The 22,069-nt window shown below is 43.3% G+C and overlaps 2 protein-coding genes and 1 long non-coding RNA gene across 4 annotated transcripts; 2 read left to right on the top strand and 1 right to left on the bottom strand.

The window, feature by feature from the left end:
- The first annotated feature begins 53 nt into the window (after nt 1–53).
- LOC134035148 (uncharacterized) lies at nt 54–3,202 on the top strand. The gene is made up of 3 exons (XM_062480013.1): nt 54–291; nt 542–709; nt 1,682–3,202. Exons 1-3 carry the CDS (start codon nt 159–161, stop codon nt 2,020–2,022), a joined length of 642 nt encoding a protein of 213 aa, XP_062335997.1. The 5' UTR covers nt 54–158; the 3' UTR covers nt 2,023–3,202.
- gucy2ca (guanylate cyclase 2Ca) lies at nt 2,698–16,482 on the bottom strand. 2 transcript variants are annotated; one of them, XM_062479078.1, is made up of 28 exons: nt 15,842–16,482; nt 15,477–15,589; nt 15,204–15,271; nt 14,420–14,635; nt 14,212–14,330; nt 14,028–14,124; nt 13,725–13,845; nt 13,462–13,621; nt 13,012–13,094; nt 12,754–12,877; nt 12,516–12,597; nt 12,201–12,294; nt 11,990–12,052; nt 11,810–11,881; nt 11,024–11,128; nt 10,642–10,728; nt 9,895–10,027; nt 8,668–8,805; nt 8,332–8,420; nt 8,115–8,206; nt 7,837–7,995; nt 7,392–7,584; nt 5,292–5,466; nt 4,903–5,001; nt 4,638–4,732; nt 4,418–4,494; nt 3,989–4,183; nt 2,698–3,877 (listed from the first exon to the last, which is right to left on the bottom strand). In XM_062479078.1, the coding sequence occupies exons 1-28, from the start codon at nt 16,050–16,052 to the stop codon at nt 3,868–3,870; spliced, it is 3,270 nt and encodes a 1,089-aa protein (XP_062335062.1). In that variant the 5' UTR covers nt 16,053–16,482; the 3' UTR covers nt 2,698–3,867. The 2 variants fall into 2 exon arrangements, with proteins under 2 accessions (XP_062335062.1, XP_062335053.1); XM_062479069.1 differs by lacking the exon at nt 2,698–3,877 and having other exon boundaries at nt 3,893–4,183.
- Nucleotides 10,216–10,486, top strand: LOC134035346 (uncharacterized). The gene is made up of 2 exons (XR_009932355.1): nt 10,216–10,309; nt 10,385–10,486. It is a non-coding gene; the product is annotated as an uncharacterized LOC134035346 (long non-coding RNA).
- Nucleotides 16,483–22,069: the final 5,587 nt, after the last annotated feature.

The raw sequence follows: 22,069 nt of genomic DNA, 5'->3' as shown, positions 1-22,069 counted from the left end.
TGTTGAGGGGCTATATTTATTCCACTACTCTCCTCCTCTCTGTGTCTCTCAGCGTCCACATGGCTCCACTTGTATGTTTTTTTCAGACTCTTCTCTCTGAGGTGAGAGGCAGCAGGTTTCTTCTGTGTGGACGGCCAGTCACCTGACCTGCCATCGCTATGAGCAGGGAGGCTTGTCCTCGTGGCAAGAAGTGGGACAGACTACTCGTCACCTGTGTCCCCTCTCCAACCCCACAAGATGACCTCTGGATGACCACAGGAAGACCCCTGCCTCGGCCTCAGCCAGCCACAGGTTAGTGAGTGTTCTGTTTTCTGTCAGTCTAGGTCTGCAGACCTAGCTGTGTCCACTCCAGTCTAGATTTCTGGTGTGGTCTCTTGACTAGCGACTTTCTGCTGACATGCAGATAATGAGAGAGAGATCATCAGAGATGACAGAGATCATCAGATTCAGTTCCCTCAGAGATGATTGTTCTCTTGTATTAAGTGGCTAATAATATAAAGAGTGCTTTGTTGTGAGGGTATCATGTGCATTCTTCCTCTAGGTTCCCCTGTGGTAAGGTGGGCGACGGATGCCTCGGCCACCATGGGAGACCCTGCTTTCAGCCTGGCTGTGTGGGTCTCTGTCGGGGTGGTGGTGAACTGCTCCGTCCTGGCTCTCTGCCTCTGGTTCATCATATACAGACTGCGGGCCACACACACTAACTCAGCAGGTGAGACAAAAACAATGACGTTGATTACGATATTGAAAATGTATCAAAGTACATGTACAGTAACAGTCCAGACCAATATAACACCTGAAATATGAAATACTTGAAAATCACTGAATGTTATCAATTAAACAAATGCCGTACACTAATTCCATGTCTGGGAAACATCCCATAAAATAAATGTCTCCTAGCTGTAGTCAGTTATTGTTCCATCAGAGGAGAGATGAATGTAAGTAAGGAGTTTGGTACAGCAGATAGATGAAGCTTGACGTTCTTCCCTAGCTCAGAACCTCTTGTTTCGGTTCCCCTTTCTGTTTGGTCCTCAGGGGACGCCTCCTGGCCCTTAGCAGCTCTCTCACAGCCAGCACACATCCGCTGGTTTAGGAGGACACAGAGGTTCTCACCTGACCCAACTATCATGCAAACACACTCAGACGCGTGACTGAACGTGTTAAACGTGACACGGTTTAACCCAGGCTCCAGTGTGTTATTGAACCAGCATAGATAGTAACGAGAGCTAATAAGACAGCAAATGCAAGGGAGCTAACGCAAGTCTCAAGGTTTCTGAAATTACTCATTGCGAAAGTGTGCTGATTGTCTCCCCTGAGACGCATAGCTACCCATGCACTTTTACTGCACACAGTTACTGTGCTGTTGACACAATAGTTTGTTACTGGGCAAGCCTGACTGCATACAGAGATAGACATACCGACATTACATTCCTCATTAGTACAACCTAACTGCAGCCTCTGTGTTCCTGAGGGGGACAAAGCACAACAATTCGGCCAAAGAACAGTTGATTTGGTTGCAGAACTGGCATTGTCTGATTAGTAACTGAAACGACAAACTGTCATTGTGAATGAAAGTTTGAGGCAGGAGCTACAGGTTGCTTTTTTGTCGTGTGTATGTTTTGGACCAAGTTTGTTTTCTCTCCTAAACATAGTGCTGACACAGTGACTCTTGTGCCTTCTCCAGATGACCCAGAGGCAGGTCTGGAGGTTCCAGATAAAACCCATCCATCTATGGACAGACCCAGATACCATGGTTCTGTGGTGGTGTTACAGAGGGAGAGGGGAAGTCCTCAATCCTGGCCCCAGATGAACGGTGGGGGGGACCACACAGCCTTCAGCCAGGAAGAGGGTCTCCCTTGCTGCAGGGATTCCCCAGGGTGTGGTGGCGGTCAGGGGGAGTGGGGTCAGGGGGAGGGGGGCCTGGTAATGTGCAGGTCTGTGAGGGAACATGTGATCCCACTTCCTGCAATTGAGCTTGGGGACGCAGCCTTGGTGACCACCAAGACTGTACAGTGCTCCAACTGAGTGAACTGTCTTGTCTGTGTTTTGTTCGTAACGTGTGCTTCTGTAATGCTTTTCAAGTGTTTATTTTGGTCATGTGTTGTGTTGGTGAGGCAAGATAATATTAATATTTTGCCATATGTGCTGCTACTGTGAGTATTATCAAAAATGACATGAAGTCGATTGGATTCCAATGAAAACTTTCTTAAAGGATGTTTTAATTGAAATATACTGTACATTATTTTTAGATTAGTTCATTTCGTAAACAATATTGATTATTTGTGTTGTATTCAAAAGAGTAAAATACAACTCTCCACAGTTGACAGGTATTTTGAAACAGAACCCAGACACAAAACAATACATACACCCATGTTTGTAGAAACTGATTGACAGTTTAATAAACTAACACACACACACATTTAAAACATCTACAAATCATGGAACGGTTTGAAATGGAAGGGAGAAAACAGGACAACGGCGGATATCGCCATTTTTTTTACGACGTAGTTAAGGCGGCAGGCGTGTGTTGCTTAGGCGGCCGCCTTAACTGAAAAGTGCTGCGGGAAACCCTGCATTTGGTTAAGATAAATATTCAACATCAAAGAGACTGTATAGAAGCAGGTCATTTGGTCTAACTATACATACATTGTAACGAGGTGCAGGGAGAACCCAAGCTCAAGGAGACAGACGAGGCAGGGCTCACGAAACAACAAAGGTTTACTAATAAAGGTGGAGACAGGAGGGATGAACAAGTACGAGACACAGGCTACACGAAACACACTACAAAGACTGAACAAATAACAGGGACTTAAATACAGAACCAAACAAGACACAGGTGAACGCAACAACACTAACGAGACCATTGACAGACATCCAACAGGACACAGGCGAACCTGATGCACACAGAACACAGGGACACACTAGGGAAGGCCAACATAGACACGGGTACGGCTGTGGGCGTGTCATACAGAAGAGGATATGAGATGTTTTCGATTCAGTACACACACAGGACCACATTCAGTTTTTAAGATTACAATGGAGGCAGGAGAATGAAGGTATCAGTATAAAGTTCATTGTTCACCACATGGACTCGTTACAAATTGGAAACATCTTTTTGTCCAAAAAAAGCGTTCATTAAGCATTTTGAAGCATATAAAGTCACTATTATACCTAAGTGCTACAATCAGTCATATACAGGGCTGGACTGGGACAAAACAATGTCCCTGGCATTTTTGCTCAGACCGGCCCACCACAATCGGTCGGGCACCACCCACCAGTACATCAAAAGAGTTAAGAGATGTGATTGGGCCAGCCCAGTGTCAGTATGTAAAATGAACCAATGGGCCGCTGTCCCTGCTTTATGGGCCGGGCGTTGGCCAATTCTAAGTTGATAAAAAAAAAAATAATAATATATAAAGATTTATATATTAAATATCATATCGGCCCCAAGTGCGTCAGCCCCCTGGGCATTTTCCCGGTATGCCAGATTACCAGTCCAGGCCTGGTCATATATGAAACATTCATTCCTCATTTTAGGGACATATTGGCATCTATATTGTCTAAACACTACACGATTCTTTTGGTAATGTGATTTAGATGTATCTCAGACAATCTTGCAACTTCCATCAAACTCTAACAACGGTGCACTGTCCCCATCACTGTGCAGTCTATAGGTAGGTGCTGGGATCATAGGTAGGTGTGGGTTATAGGTAAGTGCAAGGTTACAGGTTGGTGCTGGGATTATAGGTAGGTGCTGGGATTATAAGTAGGTGCTGAGTTTTTTGTAAATACTGGGTTACAGGTAGGTCCTGGGATTCTAGGTTAGTGCTGGGTTACAGGTAGGTCCTGGGATTCTAGGTTAGTGCTGGGTTACAGGTAGGTGCTGGGATTCTAGGTTAGTGCTGGGTTACAGGTAGGTCCTGGGATTCTAGGTTAGTGCTGGGTTACAGGTAGGTGCTGGGATTCTAGGTTAGTGCTGGGTTACAGGTAGGTGCTGGGGTCATCTGTGATGGCCAGGTGAAAGTACTCAGGCAGGCCATCCCCCTGGCTGCTGGCGGTGTCCCTGCGGCGGATCCTGGTGGACAGGGTCTTCCTCTTCTCCGGGCCCTCGGGCCCTGGGCCCCGCTTCTCCAGGCTGGACACGATCATCTCCGCTAGGTCCTGCTGCAGCCGCTGGAAGTTCTCCCTGGGCACACAACAGGCACGAGAGAGAGGAGAGGAGGATTCTTGCTGGACTATGAAGTGATCGCCAATACTTCACACCCAATATTATAATCATTACGTTTATAGTACAACATATAAGGCGTCATCTAAGTAACTGAACATCATTTCTACTGCATATAGACTACATATGGTATTATATCAAGGAGTTTTAAATGTAGCATTTGAAAATCCTCATCAGTTGTCCCAGTTTACTCACGCCGTCGGGGGCATGGGTAGGTTGTGCTCTGTACCCGTCACTCCTGTCAACCAGTATGTCATCTCTTTGCCTTTACCCTAAGTCACACACACACCCATTAAACACACGTCACATACACATACACTACAGGCTTGGTTGATCTGTAACAGTATATCGTACATAGTCACCAATTAACAAGAGCTGGGACATAAGACAATGAGAGGCACGGAAACCCAGTGACCTTAAGGTAGGTCTCTCCTCTCTGCTCGTACTGGAACTGGCAGTCTGTTCTCTGAAGGATGTTGATGGTGGACTGGCTGACATGGATTCTTAAAGCTGGAGACAAAGGATAGATGGGGTTATCTGCTGAAGATACTGTGTGTTGTGTTGTGTTGTGTGTGTGCGAGGTGTGTGTGTTGTGTTGTGTTGTGTGTGTAAGATAGAGAGTTATGTGCGTGTATGTTTTTGTGTGTGTGTGTAAGATACTGTGTGTGTGTGTTTCCTACGCAGGCCTGTAGACTCCAGGCGTGAGGCAGTGTTGACTGTATCTCCAAACAGGCAGTAGCGAGGCATCTTGTTCCCCACCACCCCTGCTGCACACGGACCTGAAAACACAGCCAATCCACAGTCACAGCAAGAACAAATGATCCTTGATAAAAACAGAAAAGTAACACGCGTCTCGAATATTCCCTACAGTTTCTCTAAACCGTTACATATCTACATGGGACCAAACTATCCTAGTCAAATACAAACAACAAGTCAACAAAACAGAATCAATAAATAATACTGTTGTATTGTGAGTTCCACTGGAGTGTAAGCAGCACTTGCTCCCAAACCAACTAGTACAGTACGTTTTCTGAATGTGTGTGTTGTGTGCAGAGGTGCAGCGGGGTACCTGAGTGCACCCCTATGCGGATCCAGAGGGGCAGGCCTGGGAGGTGCTGCAGCTGGAAGGTCCCTACGAAGGCCAGGATGTCCAGGGCCATGTGGGCGATGTCCACCGCATGCCTGTTACCGTTCCGCCTCGGCAACCCCGACGCCACCATGTATGCATCGCCTATTGTCTCCACCTAACAGAGAGGGAGATGGACAGAGAGAGAGAGAGAGAGAGAGAGAGAGAGAGAGAGAGAGAGAGAGAGAGAGACAGAGAGAGAATAAAAGAAAAGAAAGAGAGTACAACAGGCGTTGTTTTAACCCACGTTGAGCTGGGCCACATCTGTTTTTGGATACACAGTAGCATACAGCATGACGTCACTGCAGATATCATCGATCCGTCAGTCTATGACAGGGGTCGGCAACCCAAAATGTTGAAAGAGCCATATTGGACCAAAAAAACAAAAAACAAATCTGTCTGGAGCCGCAAAAAATTAAAAGCCTTATATATGCCTTATAATGAAGGCAACACATGCTGTAAGTGTCTATAGACCAATTATTTGTTTGTAAACATTCGGGATGCGCGCGCAATGTGGCTGCAGAAAACCGGGAAAGGATAGCCTTTATAATGGTTAGAGAAGTACACGGATTATACAAATAGTATGATTTAAAAAGACCAAAAAGGTCGAGAAGGACAGCCTTTAAGAGAAAAGTCGATTCCCCATTGATCTGTCACATCAGAATTTTGATTTGGGTTACAAAAGTCTTGAAATTTGAGTGAGAATGTTGCCCGGTAGACCGCATCTTATGCGGCAGCTATGTCTTCACGTCACAAAGTTCATAATTTTACAGTTTTACAGTCAATTATACACCTTAAAAGTCAAGCAGGGCAGCTTTAAAGAGATGTGGGAATTCTGCTTTTAGCCAGCTGGTCCGATTATTTTTGTGATTTGTGTAAAACTGGCAATCTGAGTGACACTGTTTTGACGTTGTTAGCCTCAGTCTCGGGTCGCTCACTGGCAGTGTGCACAATGTTGTATTTCACTCCATTCTCCACTATAAACGTCAGGGAGGACTGCCTTTTGTAGATACAAGCCTGCTAAAGATAGCCAGCATCTCGGATTTCTTTAACCAAGCCTGTTTCATTCATCATTTGCCTGAGAAAGTGACCTCCGTTAGCCAGGCTAGTTTTGCCCTATCACTCGGTCAGGATATTTAAGGTATCGGGGGTCAAGTGACTTTTGTGCATGGACAAATGAAACGTAAATGTATTTGTTCAAAGGACAAGTGCCTCAAAAAGTTAATGTCAAGCTCTGAAATCCAGTGGCCGGAGATATATGATGACCTGATCCAAGTGTATACCTGGGAGAAGTCCGTCCTTTGCAGCCGACATGCGCAGTTGAGCATGCTTGACAGTGGTGTGACGTAGGGTGATAATTGGTCTATATTAGCTATATTACTATCAAAATGATAAGTAGGCTACAAATACATAATGAGCATTCATGCAATCGCACTTTTTCTCTCACTCCCAACTGGGTACTCGGCTGCAAATGTAGCATGCCTTCCCTGGAAATGTCTGTTACTCTTTTTGTTATTTGACAACTACTCATTACAAAGCAAACATGCAGGCAATCCTTCCGCATTGGCAATGAAAGCAAATGATTCGGTCCAAAAACTGTTGAATCCTCTGTTCTCCTCAGCTATCTTTCTCTTTTTCCCTTTGGGATCCATGGCCCATGACACACCCGCCGGTTTGTTTGCAACAGCCACCTGTCTGGCATTACGCCGAGCTGAAAGAAACGTGTGTCGCAGGCTATGACGTAAATCTTCGTTGACAGAAATGTTGAAATAAAATATTTATTATACACATACACATTTTGCTGTAAAAATGTGTATAATAAATATTTTTTCAACATTTCTGTTTTAATAATTAAAACAAAAAATATGTTCACACCATCTTTTTCCATTTTCATATTTTTGAAAAAGCTCCAGGGAGCCACTAGGGCGGCGCTAAAGAGCCGCATGCGGCTCTAGAGCCGCGGGTTGCCGACCCCTGGTCTATGAAACCCCTCGCAAATCCACCCCCACTCGCCCCCTCCCCAGTCCCAACGCAGGAAGCCACCTTGTAGACGTCGTGGTGGTCCAAGATGCTGTCGAAGTTCCTGTAGATGTCGTTGAGCATGTCCACCACCTCCATGGGGGTGCTGTAGTGGCACAGCGTGGTGAAGCCCACGATGTCGCTGAAGTACACCGTCACCTCCTCAAACAGCTCGGGCTCCACACAGCCTGTCTCCTTCAAGGAGCGCACCACCGGCCTGGGAGAGAGCGGGGGGGGGGGGGGGGGGAGGGGCGTGGAGGGTTTGGAAGGCATAAGTTAGTCTGAGAGGTTATGGGGGGGTTGGGAGGAAAGATGGCCTTAGTCTGGCCCTGTCGCTCTCATCCGAGCCGAGAGCAAATTATTCGTATTCAACTGACAATTCCACCAGACAGGTGGATTCAGAAACATTCTAGTCGTTTCCCCGACATGGCCCAGCTTAGGTAGGACCCAGAGCTCCGCGAACGTGTACCCAGGCAGCAGCATGAAGTTGAGGCGGTCAGCCCTGTCCCTCTCAGCCTTGTACAGGGAAGTCCTCTCCTCCACCAGGTGCTCCAGGTTCTTGGAGTACATCTGCAGACGTCTGATCAGGTTGTCCATGTAAGTCTCGTTGGCCTGCTGGTGCAGGTTGCTGGGAAGACAAACCACATTTGGGATATATTTGACGTGATAGTGTGTCCGGGTATATCCTATGCACACACGCTCACACATTCACATACGTAGTGTACACATGCACTACGCTGTGTGTACCTGAAGATCTTGCCCAGAGACACTTCTAGCTTCTTGAAGTCTGGCCTCTTCTCCGGGTCCTCTTCCCAACAAGACCTTATTAGCATGTACAGCTGTGGGACACACACACACACACACACACACACAAGCACCCATACACACACACACAAACAGAATTACCATCTACCGTCACAGATCTTAAGCCACATCAGGCACAGCCATTTGCGCTATGTGCTACCTCAGTCTCGTTCTCAGTCGCTGCCTCAAAGCTGATGTCAGGTCTGAAGAGCAGAGGCCCGTTGGGATACTGAACCCTGAACAGCTTCTCTGAAACCAAACAACAAAAAACGTTTCCTCATGAATTGCATCACAAACCTGAGAAAAAAATAAATAAAACCACCCATTTCCTGTTCAAGTCTTCGGAATGAGAACAGATGCCAGTGATTCAAACTTTTTGAGGATTGCATTTTACATGGTGTCCAGTAGATGGAGCTTTTTCACTATTCCTGTCCATTCCTGAGAACTCGTAGAGAGTTTCTTCTAAGGTTGGTGGTGACTGAGGTGTGATCTTTACCTGCGAGGTCGGAGCAGGCTTTTGTGTAAAAGGGGTCTTTTCTCAGGACGATCTCATGGGCGATGATGGCGAAGCTGTAGACGTCTCCTTTCTGGGAGGTGCCCGGTATGCGGAGGTGCTCCGGGGCTGTCCACAGGTCTAGGAGGGAAGGAGCACACAGAGACAAAAGGCTCAATCACATGGTCACTGACTTTGTTATTAGTGTAAGCCTTTTAAAGTCTTTTGAAAAAGCAATGTTTTTCTCTCCAACACGTTTTAAATGAAATGCCTTTGACTCGCCGACGAAGGCTAGATCCTGAAATGGAAGGTGTTTTAATGGTTTATTATGACGGTGCCATGACAATGAAGGCTTTTTCATTGTTTTCAAAGACAGTGTCATGAAGTTTTCTCATGTTTTCAGTCCATTTTCAATGGTTTCTAACAGAAGGGACCTGTTATGTCCATGCAGTTTATATGTATCTCATCTCTGAACAATACATCTATCTCCAAATCTCTCTATCTCTGTACCGTATCTTTATCTATCTCTGAAAAGGATATACCGTATTTCTTCAAATAAACGCTGCGGCGTTTATTAAATAACGTTCATTTTTGGTGCAGCGTTTATTCGAGGGCGGCGTTTAATTAGTAAGGGTGATCTCGTGAATTGTAGCTGCAGTGCAGCCATAGACAACTTCGTTGCTGGCATTGAGACAAATGAATCATGCTGCTAAAAACGCAGGTTTCATTTACTACCGCTGACCTCCTTGTCTATTCTTTGTTTGTCTATGAGTGCGGCAATTCCCTTTCTCATTGGCTATCAATTAGGTGTGCGTTGGTAGTACAACTGTCTCAAATACAGGTGTTCTACATTGTGTAGAAATCTGAAGCAGCATGCCTAACTGTTCATACACGTTAGCTTTCAAACAGAAAGTTATGTACATGTGTAATAAATACTGGGGTTGAATTTAACCAATTAAATAACCGTTTTCAGATTTTTTTGGTGCGGCGTTTATTCGAGGACGGCGTTTATTACACAACGTTCATTTTTGGTGCGGCGTTTATTCGAGGGCGGCGTTTATTCGAGGGCGGTGTTTATTCGAGGGCGGTGTTTATTCGAAGAAATACGGTACCTCTATCTCAATCTTTATCTCTTTCTCTACTCTAATCTCTCGGTGTAGATTCTATGGAGGTGCTACATCTTCAAAGCCCCTTCAGCACTAATCAATATTGACAGTCAGAGGGCCGTACCTTTGCCTGGAGAGAGGATGGTGTTGCAGCCAAAGTCAGTAATCTTGACCACCATGCGATTGTCTACCACACAGTTGGTGGACTTCAGCCGTCCGTGGACCACAATGTTGCTGGTGTGAAGATAGGACATTCCCTGGAGAGGTACAGTGAGGTAGCGTAGACTCACATAAGTAAAGGAAATCAGTATCTAGTGTCTTCACACTACTAACTAGTATCATACCGACAATGTCACGGATGTTACAGCCACGGCCTGGTCCCTGTCCCTTTTACACCCCCTGCTAGTTCTCCTGTACCATCCTGCCTGTATCATCCTGCCTAGATCCTACACACCTGCCGCCCATTAACTCATCATCCTGCAATACTTCAACCCGGCTTTCCAACCACTCCTCGTCAGATCGTTGTCACAGCTACTGTGGTAGTATGCGCTTTTGACCCTCAAGCATTTCTTGATTTACTTGCCTTATATAAAACCTGTTTTCTTTGTGCCCAGGATCGTCATCCGTGTACCCAGTACCTGTCTGCCTGCCGACCCGCTGGTTCACAACTCAAGACTACAACTCAAGACTACACCCCAATAAATCACCTCATTGTATCTGTGTTGCGTTTGGGTTCACTCTGTACTACACCGTAACAACGGATATATTATCTATGTACAAGACATTATACAGTGTACAGAAGATACATGGATATACTGTATACGTGCTGTAACCTTGGTTATAAACATAGAGCTCTGCATTAACAGGGTACCTTGGCTATGTCATACATGACTGATATCTTGAACTCCATATCCATAAAGGTCTCCTCAGGATAGGAGATCTTATCGTTGAGAACATGCTGTGAAAAAAAGAAGAAAAAAAAAAACACATTACTGTTGGTCAGTTTATACCTGTGTGCTGTCGTATAACGCAGGGCCCCCTGAGAACAGTAAAAGACATTTATCAACTATTTGGGGCCTTGTTAAAGTTTTAGTGTTTTGAGTACTACGTGAGGGTAAATGTCCAGGGTGCTTATCAAACAGACAATTAAAAAACAGTTTACATATTGGAACTACATCACTTTTATAACTATTTTAAACATCTCCACTCCATAGCCCCACGCCCCCCTCCCATTTAACCCCGCCCCCTCTCACCCTGAGGGAGCCCCTCTCGCAGAGCTCGAACACTCCGAACACGCCAAACTCAAACTTAACCGTCCCGTAGAACTTAGTCAGGTTGTAGTAGTCGATACGCAGTAGCTGAAAGAGAGAGAGAGAGAGAGAGAGAGAGAGAGAGAGAGAGAGAGAAGAGAGAGAGAGAGAAGAGAGAGAGGAAGAGAAGTGGGGAGAGAGGAAGAGAAAGAGGGCAGGTGAAGTGTGGACATATGTCAGTCTAAATGAAGGCATCCCAGTCACGATGATTCCCCACGCTCGTTCCCACAGTTTGCAGTATCACCCAGTTGTGGCAGGTCTCAGGGTCTGGCCCATATACCTCACTGCTGACTGCTACAGAGATAAAAGATTCCTTGATAGAATCACCAAACCACTGAACACACGTACGTTTATGAAATGTGTGTTCAGTATGTGTGGTCAAAACCTCATTCAGATAAGCATGGTTGGCTCTGGCCAACAAGCAGGTACAGCTGCCGAATATGCCCACTGGATCAAGGAACAGCTGACAGGAAAAACATGGGAATGTAACCACTAAAGAGGAAGTTCAAATTCTAGTGGCTCATATTATATTTTTGATGTCTCTTTCGGTACTGCAGCCAACCATGCCACATTATTCAAACATGTGTCCTGTTGTTCTGTGTCCAGTAGTTGGCAAATTAATTGTGTGTGATGTTGAAATTTGATCTACTGGCAATAAATACATAAATAAGGAAAGACTGCTATATAATGACGTAAGTAGAGGAGGTGACACAATGTTTGAAGTCTTACAGTGTTGAGCTCGATCCTCTGGTTCTCGCTGAAGCTGCCGTCCGTGTGTTTGAGCTCTTTCAGGATCACAGGCTGAAATACACACGCACGCACACACACGCACACATACACACTCCATGACTGTCTCCTCTTCATATTGTTTTAGATATAGCTTGGAAGTATGCAGCATTTTTGTGGGACCTTTTTGTCATAGAGAGCCCGTTGGATCTGGTAGATGCTGTCCTTCCTGTTATCTTCATCAATCTGTCACAAAACGCACACACACACAGTTATCTGGACACATCAATAACAATCTATAGTCTATTTAAAAACCGCATTATTAATGTGACTTTAGAATAGAACCTGGTCTAAGATTAGAAGAGAACCATCTGTACCAAGTAGGCCAGCTCACCTTCAGAGACACCTCCCTCCCGTCCAGCGGCCCCAGCAGCTCTGGGTTAATGTGGGACCACTTCTTCTGGTTCTGACGTTCCTTCCTGTTCTGCCTGCACCACAATAGGAGGTAAGTAAGCCAACCTTTTTTTTTCTTTTTCTTACTTCCTTCCATCCTTCCTATTAAGATATCTATAATGAGTGGAGGATGGGGGTTGGCACACTGAACCAATCCCTTAACAGTGTCGAAGGCAGGATGGAAGAGTGCTTTTCTCATGAAGGCATGTTGTCAGGTAATGCTGTACACTGAGAACACAGAGTGGTGTGCACGTACCTGTAGAAGAGAAAGGCGATGGCTGTCACCACTACCACACTGACACTCAACACGATCACTATGATATCCTGAAACTGCAAGTCTGGAATCACACAAATACACATATCCACCCAGAATATGAATCCACACCACCTTCCACAACACAGCCTACTGCTCAGATGTACTGCCCAATCCAACCACTTGTAGGGTGTGTATTACAGTGTCCTGCATGTTCACAGAAGCAGTGGTTATTCAGTACCATTATCATTTGGCCGGACAGGCTTGTCGTCAGGCAGGCGTGACCCGGGCCAGGACAGAGAGGGGTAGTGGTCTTCCACTCTGGTCTCATTTGTTGACGTGTCAAACACAAAAAGTGTTTTGTACTGGAGGGGAAGTGCGTATAACAGAGTCACACACTCTGCACACTGTAACTCAACAACCTTGTAAAAAGTGTTTCTAATGTTTAACCGAAAAGGAGATAATTTGACTATTGTGACAGCTGTGGATCGAAGCTGACCTCGTTGTTGGTAGTGGTGTAAATTACAGAGAAGTTCACGTCTCTGTCACCGTTCTCATCCAGCACGTACAGTCCGCCCATACCTGAACACACGCACACACAGAAATACACACAGACGCATAGACAGTTTTACTGTTATTTAATACTGTAATAGTGAGAATTGTTTTTCTTGTCAAAGAAAACTTGTCTTGACTTAAAGTGACAAACAATAAATAAATCACAAAAGATTTTAGAGATTACTATGTCGGCTGCATTGGCCTCTGACGGTGAATGGAAAAAAATCTAAATTGCTGATCAGGTGTACAGTATGCCAGTTCTCCCTGACATTACTGAGGGCTGCGAGGAAGACTAGTAGATACTTTGGCCTGGTTATGCAGCTCAACTTGGTGGAAAAGAACCTAGACTTAGTGGAAGTTCAATTGGTGGATATAGCCATGTCCTGAGTCCTACCTTCAAAGGAGAGATTCCTGAAGGGGTTCTGTGGTTTGGGAATGGGGCGTCCAAATAATCCTGCTTCTTTTTTTGCCATCTTAGCAAGCATCCTCTCTCTGACCACATGACCAAACAGCAACACACCATCATGGTAACCTGTCACATAGTCATTTATTTCCTGTGACAGGAGACACAGAGAGAAAAAAGCAAAATAAGAAGGAGGGGGAAATCGATAACAAGAGATCAAAGGAAGGAGATGGACATAGAATAAAAATACAGACTGTGACCGTGTCATTGGGGACTCTCCACCGAGAGCTTTGGCTGTAGTTCCTCTCAGGCAAGGTGAGCACCAGGACGTTCTCCATGCCCGGGCTAGCTGTTGTGTTAGTGTGGTACCTGTGACTTTATAGGAGGGCCAACCATGACATCAAGATTTGCTCATGATTGTGGAAAAACAGCATTATCCGGTACATTTCTCTGTGGTGTAAATTGGTACTGTCAACCATCTAACATTGAGAAACCGAGCATGCACTGTATATTGAGTTAAAAAAAGAAAAAACTAAAAGTACTTAAAACCATCTTACTCATAGATGTCAATGAGCATGAAGAGGATGTCCGGGTTAATCTTTGTGTTGTTCTTTATGTCTTTGATGTCATCTGGGGTTCCACACAGAATGAAGACTACGATACAAACAGGTAAAATGGTTGAAACAGTCACTGATGCTGACATGAATGTAAAGGAGATGAGAGACGTAACAAAATACCCACTGTTACTATGTCTATTTTCATTCAAGAGGGCTTTCTGTAGATCATCTTTGCTGCGCAGCATTATTCGGTCTAGTGACACAGCGAACTCTGCTGAAGAGGCTTCTAAAGCATTGATATACCTGGTGAAACAACAGAGAGGAAGTGAAGAAATGTGTTGTTTTCTGAGTGTATGAGAGAGAGCGTGTGCGTGAGTGTGTGTGTCTCTCACCAGAAGCAATCTTCAGTGGGATCTGGTTTCTTGTAGACGTATGCCATCTGCCAGTCGCTCTTTAAGGGGCTCTGAAATTCCCAGAACTTAACAAAAAACGTGGATATCTTGCGTGCTGGTGGGAGGAGGCGGGTCAGGTTTGCTTTGTTGTCACATGACAAACCGAAGCTCCCAGCAGAGATGACCGGGATGCTCAGTGTCAGACCAATCGTCTCACTATAGAGCATACAACCCAAACACTCACAGCTCAACCAAAGGCAGACACAAGATGGGTTCAAAGATAGATGACAAACTAAATGAATGTATTGTTACCGTTCAGCACAGGATATTGCAGAGCACCAGAATGATAAACAACCACATCTTCACCTGGTCTGAATCTCACACAGATAAGCCATAAACTAGTAATAATCAGCCTATGCAAATATTTAAGACGATAAATAGCAGCGTCCACTTTCCGTAAACGTTGTCCCGTAATAGCCGACAGTTATGACAGTTATCATAGAGTTAGTTCCATAAAGAAGACTGTGTAGGCGCTTACTAAAAGTAGTATTGTGGAAGCAGTATTTTAGTAGCAACTATTTTGTTTAGAATATCTTAAATTAAACAAAATAATCCTAATACTACATGGAGTTCTCTGATTAAAAAATTCCCTTGACAACCCCATATTATTGCTTAGCCAGTTACTCCAGTGACAAGCTTGACTATAATTCAGTGGCATTGATGGTTAGTACTTGAACTGAAGAGTGAGTTTGTGGGTAGCTTGTGTTAGATGCGTCATACTTACTCCACCATCTGAAACGTGGCATATGTGCAGGAAGGGCCCAGCATTGCACATCCCACACTACCGCTCCTCTAGAAAACAACCAAAATGAGGACCCCCCCCCCCAGGCATTAACACCATAGGTTAAATAAATGAAAGTCTATTTGACACATGCATTTCAGCAGCACCAGGAAAATGATACCTTGGTGTGCTATGGCTGTGACTAACTACAGTAGAGATCTGGTGAAGTATTGTCAGTCACCCACCATGTTGGTCCCCCACACACACTTCACTCACATGAAGGGACTTCAGTATCTCCACTCCCTCACAGGTGCTGCTTCCACAACCTCTTCGTCTGTACAGGGTCGTGTTGAAGCCTCGGTAGTTGGCTGTCAGGGTTAAATTCAGACCTAAAGCAAGAGAAACAGGATACAACTTAATAAACTTGTTTGGAAGTATAATTATAGGCCTATGCTTTCATTGGTTCAGATGCTTATTCATTGAAAAATATAGGTTTTAGGGTATTATCAAGCACACTTTGCAATATTGATGACTTTATTTTAAATTAGCATTTAGAGTTTCTAAACTATTTGGTAATTATAGCAATAATCTTATAGCAAAATGATAAATGACATTTAGGATTTATTTAAAAATATATATACTTTCGGCCTCGTTCAGCTTCTTGTCCTGTTCAATAGCTTCAATAACTGCGCCCTCAACGAATGTTAAACTCCAGTCAGAGCCTTCATCCTCAAGGAGCACAACGTTCATCATTGCAACCGGATTGGATTCCATACATTCGTCCAGCGTCCGGCTTGACACCCATGACACCAGTAGGACTACGAAGACAAAGCGGAAATGTACATCGGGCATCGTTGCGTTTCTAGAAAGGTTTTTACCAACCCTGAATCCAGAAAGCCTCCAGACTTCCTCAGGTAAATCCTCAAGTCAGTTTTCAATTGAGTTTGAATCCCAAGATTAGGTGCTTATTAGGCTTGCACTTGTAGGCCTACCCAGTAGCCATTCCAAAAAAGAATTGGAGCTTCAGAAAGTCAACAGTCGATTTTACTGTAATCTCAGGAAGCAAGTTATAGCGGTCCAGATGAATCAACGGCGTTTAAGAACAGATAGCGATATCAGTTGACTTGATTGAAGGTCGGGAAATAGCCGTCAGTGAAAAAGTTACCTTTGCCCGAATATCTAAATGTTGTTAAATACTTAAATTACTTGATTCGTGGTGTAGGCAACTGAAAACAGCAACTACACCTGCGCTGTGTCTTAGATATGAGTTTCTGTCCACCCTTCTGCATTGTTAATAAACAACTGTGAGCAGGCAGTTCAAACGCACGCACTGAGGAAGGGGTGTGATCTGAGTCATGAAATGACACCCTGTTCAAGTGAACGTCTCTGAGCTCGTGGACCGAGATTTTAAAGTGATGTTGGCCATGTGTCAGACTACCCAAAATAGTTGTTTATCATAGTTTTACTGTTCACAATCAGGACTTTATTCGTACAATGGTACATGTAAATATCCATATGTGTCACAGTCTGCTGCTGCAGGTTGATAACAGTTGAAGGAGAAGGTAACAAATGCTGGGGAATGTGGACGAGTGCTTTAACAGGCATGTGAAAACCAAACAGGTAGACGTGGAAACATACATTGGGGGACAAAATAATCAATATAAGCTGTACGCTCAACAGTAACGATATCTCCACAAGACAGCTGAACGGGAAAACTCAGAGCGTCAGAGGGCTGAAGGTCACCATAGGCCATAAAGTAAAGGTTTGAGTGGTTATAAATATTGTTATAAAACCAACCAGATTGTCAGCTTATAAAACTGTTTGCCAGACCTATCCTCATAAAGCAACCTACTATCTTTCCATTTAGTGAAAAACACATTTCTCTGACATGTAATTGTACATGAATTGTTTATTCTACATGTAGCCTATATAATTTACTGTTAGAAGTCTCACATTGAAAGTGTTTTAATATTTCTGTGGACACATATCCTGTGACCCAAGGCTGCCCAACCTTGTTCCAAATGAGAACTATTCTCACTTGTAATTTGCCAAGCCTAATCCAACACACATGATTCTAACAATTACCAGGTTGACAAATTGTATCATCGATGCTACAACAGAGGTAGCTCAGGAAGGTATCTCTCCAGGAACAGGGTTGGGCTGCCCTGCAATAACTTCTCATGTCAAATGCATGCTAGCAGCAGAACATTTACAAGTTTTTACAGGTGGATTTAATTGCAGTGTGTGTTTGTGTGTGTGTGTGTTTATGTGGATAATGAATGTGAGTGAGGGTGCTCTAGGATATTTCAAAAACATCAACATCCCGGCAGACCACAGTTAAAACCGCACATTTTATATGTGTCAAGTGTCAAGCTTTTACACAAAATGAACTTCTATCTTTCTACACATGCCGTTCTATGGATTCACTCACTCTGCCCTGCAAATATTGTAGGATGGGTTCCGAAAGCTGTTGGGGCAGTTGCAACCTGAGGTACCAAGGCACCTAGCTTGAGTTTTCTGTGTTCCATATACTCAACATTTCTTGGGCATATATGTACCAGCTAGGGTTATAAAGACCTGAGTAAACACCATCCAAAGAGTATCTTGCTATAATGGCTGGGTTGGTTAGGGAGACACAGTCATGCAGTGACATTAACATCCCTGAGGTGAGACGTATTCTGCTCTTCACACTCCCCTGTTGATAAGCTGATGGGGGATGTTGTGCCTTGAGGGAACAAGAGATTGTTTCTATTTTATTGTGTATAGTCTTATCTTGCGTGATTGTTCCCTCATTAACCTCATTATCTGATCTGCTCTACTCTTCTGCTCTACGACTTAATTCCTTCAGAATACAGATTATTACATATTAAATATAGGTTGCCTTGGTCTCCTAAAACCCAATAGCAAGGTGGTGCCCTGTTTAATTTAATACTTTTATTAGAAATGAAGTGTATCTATTCTTAAACGATCACACCCCGCAACAGGGAACAAGAGATTGTTTCTGTTTTATTGTGTCTAAAAAGCAACTTCATTGCAGCCGGGCTGTGACATGGGCTGAAAGCTTGCTGTTACTCTCAGAACATGGGTGGTGTCTCTGTATATTTGTCACATGGTGTATAGAAAGGCCCATATTGTGTAAAAGCTTAACACTAACATATGTACATGAAAATGTGTGGTTTTAAAAACTGTCTGTGATGTTGGTGTTTTTGAAAGGGTACCCTTTCAGCCACACACACACAGCCACACACACGTTTGGACCAGGTAAATCCTCCCTTCTACAGATCACTTTCTAAATCCCCCAGAATCTCTCATAGTGAACCACTAATTGCTCCCTGTACATCAAAGCATGACCAGTACACACACACATCCCTGAGTGCCCACTCCCAGGAACATATTGTCTGATTCTGCTCAGTGACCATACCCTATCATGGGCTCCAGGAAGCTATGGTGCCTGTTTATGTCTATTTAAGTTACATGTTTGGTTTCTATATGTATGTAGACTTTATGAGGTTTGGTGTTGCCTCATCTAGTTTATTAGTAAGAGAAACGTGGGTAACTGTGATAACATGAGGTGGTCCATGGATTCAAACTGATGAACCAGCTAGGACCATAACCCAGAACTATTGAAAAAATAAAATCTGGAACCCTGTCATAGTCTTTCCTTCCCAACCTGTCTCTCTTATCTACCTCCTTTGTGGCTTGTCAATTAGAAATTTACTAATTTATGACAGTCTGAACTGCGAGACTAATAAAAGCCTTGAAAATCTCAAACCCATATTAAGGTATGGAGGCAAACTGGATAGTGTTTCAAAGTTCTTTGATTGTTCTTAGATCAAAAGGACAATTACTTGTTCACCTCTTTGCTAGTCATCAAAACAATTATTTATAGTAGTTATGGAATATTTAGGCATCAGCTTCAGAATCGGAATAATTGGTTAAAGTATGATGTCAGAGCTCCATTGGGGGTTTAAGAGGGCTTTCACAACTTAAAAGATCCCACCTAAAATATATATGTTTCAGTTTGTCTGCCTCATTGGTTCAGGCCCCCCCCAAAAAAAACATTAGTAAAAAAAAGGGCCAAAGGGCCACACTATTTTTGTACAGGGCCCCCAAAACCATAGGGCCAGCCCTGCTTAATTCACTCACTTATTCATTTCCTATGTGACATCTTCATCAGATGCGATTGTGTAAGTACATGTCATGTCCAATATAATACAGAAGGCGACGCTGATTTCAATATCCTTAGCACCGTCTTCTCTAACGTCGTCTTTCTTTGTTAGTCTGCCCTCTCGTGGCGAGTTTAGGAGTAACGCGCACACTTAAATCGAATCTGGCACCTTTTCCCTAGAAGTCTCTGATGTCTATAGATCACCGATCGCTTGTCTGTGTTCTGATTGGTTTTACTGTAACGCTTCAACTACAGTTTGACTGAATACTAAACTTCGAGTCACAGGCCACTGTTATAAACTATTACTTTGACTTAATCAAAAAGAGTCTTACATTAACATGTTAACACTATGGTACTCTTTTAAAAACGCTCTCCATGAGAAGGTTAATGTGATTGATTGATTGGCTGATTGGCTGATTGATTGAGTAGATTAGTAGGACCAGTTCGGCTGCAGGCCAGTTCACAAGTCCCATGGGGGGGGAGCAAGAGGGGGAGAGGGGGGGGGGGAGAGGGGGGGATAAAGAGGGGGAGAGAGAGAGCGGGGGATTTGAGGACAATTGAGAAAAACTTTTTACAGTTTTTCTCAATTGTTTACACACAAATACTGGTACTTGAGACACAATGACCACAACATGTAACTCATGCACCAACCCCATGAACCAATTGTGCTAAACTACAAGCACAATTCCTGCTTTACACTCAAATTGCAGTTCTAACACACACTTTTTTCAAAACACTACACACAATTCTCTGCATTTGGCACAATTTTCATGAAGAAAATATTTTGTTTTCACAAAGAACACACTGCCATTCAAATACGCACACTGACTCATCGCATGGACAAACACCTGTCACACAGTTTTACAATTAGCAATCAGAGCTTTAGAATAAAAGGGCAACAGGTGACCTTTTCTGTTTTTGAGCAATGGATGCCAACATTGGAAACAGAGGCAGAGGAGTGAGAGTAAGAGGAGGAGGACAGGGAGGACGAGGATGAGGAAGGCCAAGGACCATAATCTCTGATGAGATCCGAGCCGCTTTGGTTGACCATGTAGTCAACCATGGTCTAACAATGAGGGAGGCTGGGCAAAGAGTACAGCCAAATTTGAGCAGGTACACTGTAGCATCCATCATCGGGACTTTCCGAAATGAGAATAGGTAAGAAATCTACTCTCACTACAAAATTGCAGTAGGCCTACTGCATATCAATACAGTACTCAATGAGTACAGTAGTAAAGTATTGCCTGTGGACTGTTCTGTAGGACTGTAAAAATAAAGTATGTTTCAAGTATTTGGAAAATGTATTCCTACTTTGTATTCCTACACAGTATTTACAGTATTTTACTATATGTGACTATAACTGACTTAAATTTTTGTACTCGCTGTGATATATTGTTTTTTATTATTGTTGCTTGCTTTTTTCCACAGGTACACTTGCACTTATAGCAGTTCATGTTGTTTAATTGTAACTTGTTTAACTACATGCTCTTATGGTTCTTCCCTTTGGCACTTATTTTTGGTTGTTCACAATGTGTGCTTCATGTTTTGGCTACTCGCAATGTTTTGTGGCTATCTCGTTGTTATGATCAGTGACCTATGCACTTTGTAAAGCTCTCTCTTGGAAGTCGCTTAGGATAAAAGCGTCTGCTAAATGAATAAATGTAAATGTAAATATGTTTGGCAGAACTGAAAGATTACCAACACAAGGTGGTCGGGAACGTCTTCTGTCTCCTGAACAGGAAACTGAAATCATGAACATGGTCCTAGAAAATAACGCCATAACATTACGGCAAATACAAAGAAAAATAATAATAATGTAACTGTATACACTATACAGTAAATTATTCTGTTGTTTTGTATGTAAACCGCTGTATGTGCAACTTTGTGTTGGTTGGGATGTACACTGTGTACATATATGTAAAATATATTTGTTACCGTGTATTTCTGTGTTCTGAGTATAAAAACAATATTCTCAAATATTTTACAACACACTTATGTATGTACTGTCTGTAGTAAATGTAACACTGAACAAAAAAAGGCCTAACTCACTATGATGAATGAAGAAGAAGTGTTTTCCATTCATCATAGTGTTTTCCATTGAGCACATCAGTGTTCAAATGGTTCTTATAAATGTCTATTCATATGATGGTTTGTGTTTGTCATTTGAAAACAAAATACCATTTTGAGATTAAATAACATTGTTTTGAATGTTAAGTTTAATTTTGCAGGAGAAGTGAGGGGTTTTGCCCATTGTGTGTGTGTTTTTTTGATTTGTGTGTAGAGTTCTGAGAGTATGAGGTATGCATTCAGAAAATGTGTGTAACCAATCGAGAAAAACTGTAATTACAGAACTCTCTGCATTGTTTAATTTCTTTTCTTCACAATATTCTCTTCACAATAGACCACTGTTGATGAACAAAACTTAACTCTTCAGATTAACCACTAAAACAAAAAAATAGGACATTGTTTGCATTGTATGGCACCGCATGTACATTTTTTTAAATTAGACATCACATCAAGATGAACTAATGTACCCTGCCCATGATGCAATTTGTGATTAAGATGTCAGTGAAACACACAAATACAGATTACTTGAACTATAGATAGTGCATAGTGTCTGTGATACAATTGGTGGCACACACACATATTCCTGGAATTATAGATGGGGCACAGTGCCCGCAATGATGTCGGTGACACACAC

This window comes from Osmerus eperlanus, chromosome 2, assembly GCF_963692335.1.
Source record: "Osmerus eperlanus chromosome 2, fOsmEpe2.1, whole genome shotgun sequence".
NCBI lineage: Eukaryota > Metazoa > Chordata > Actinopteri > Osmeriformes > Osmeridae > Osmerus > Osmerus eperlanus.
This window is presented reverse-complemented; position numbering and strand designations above follow the sequence as displayed.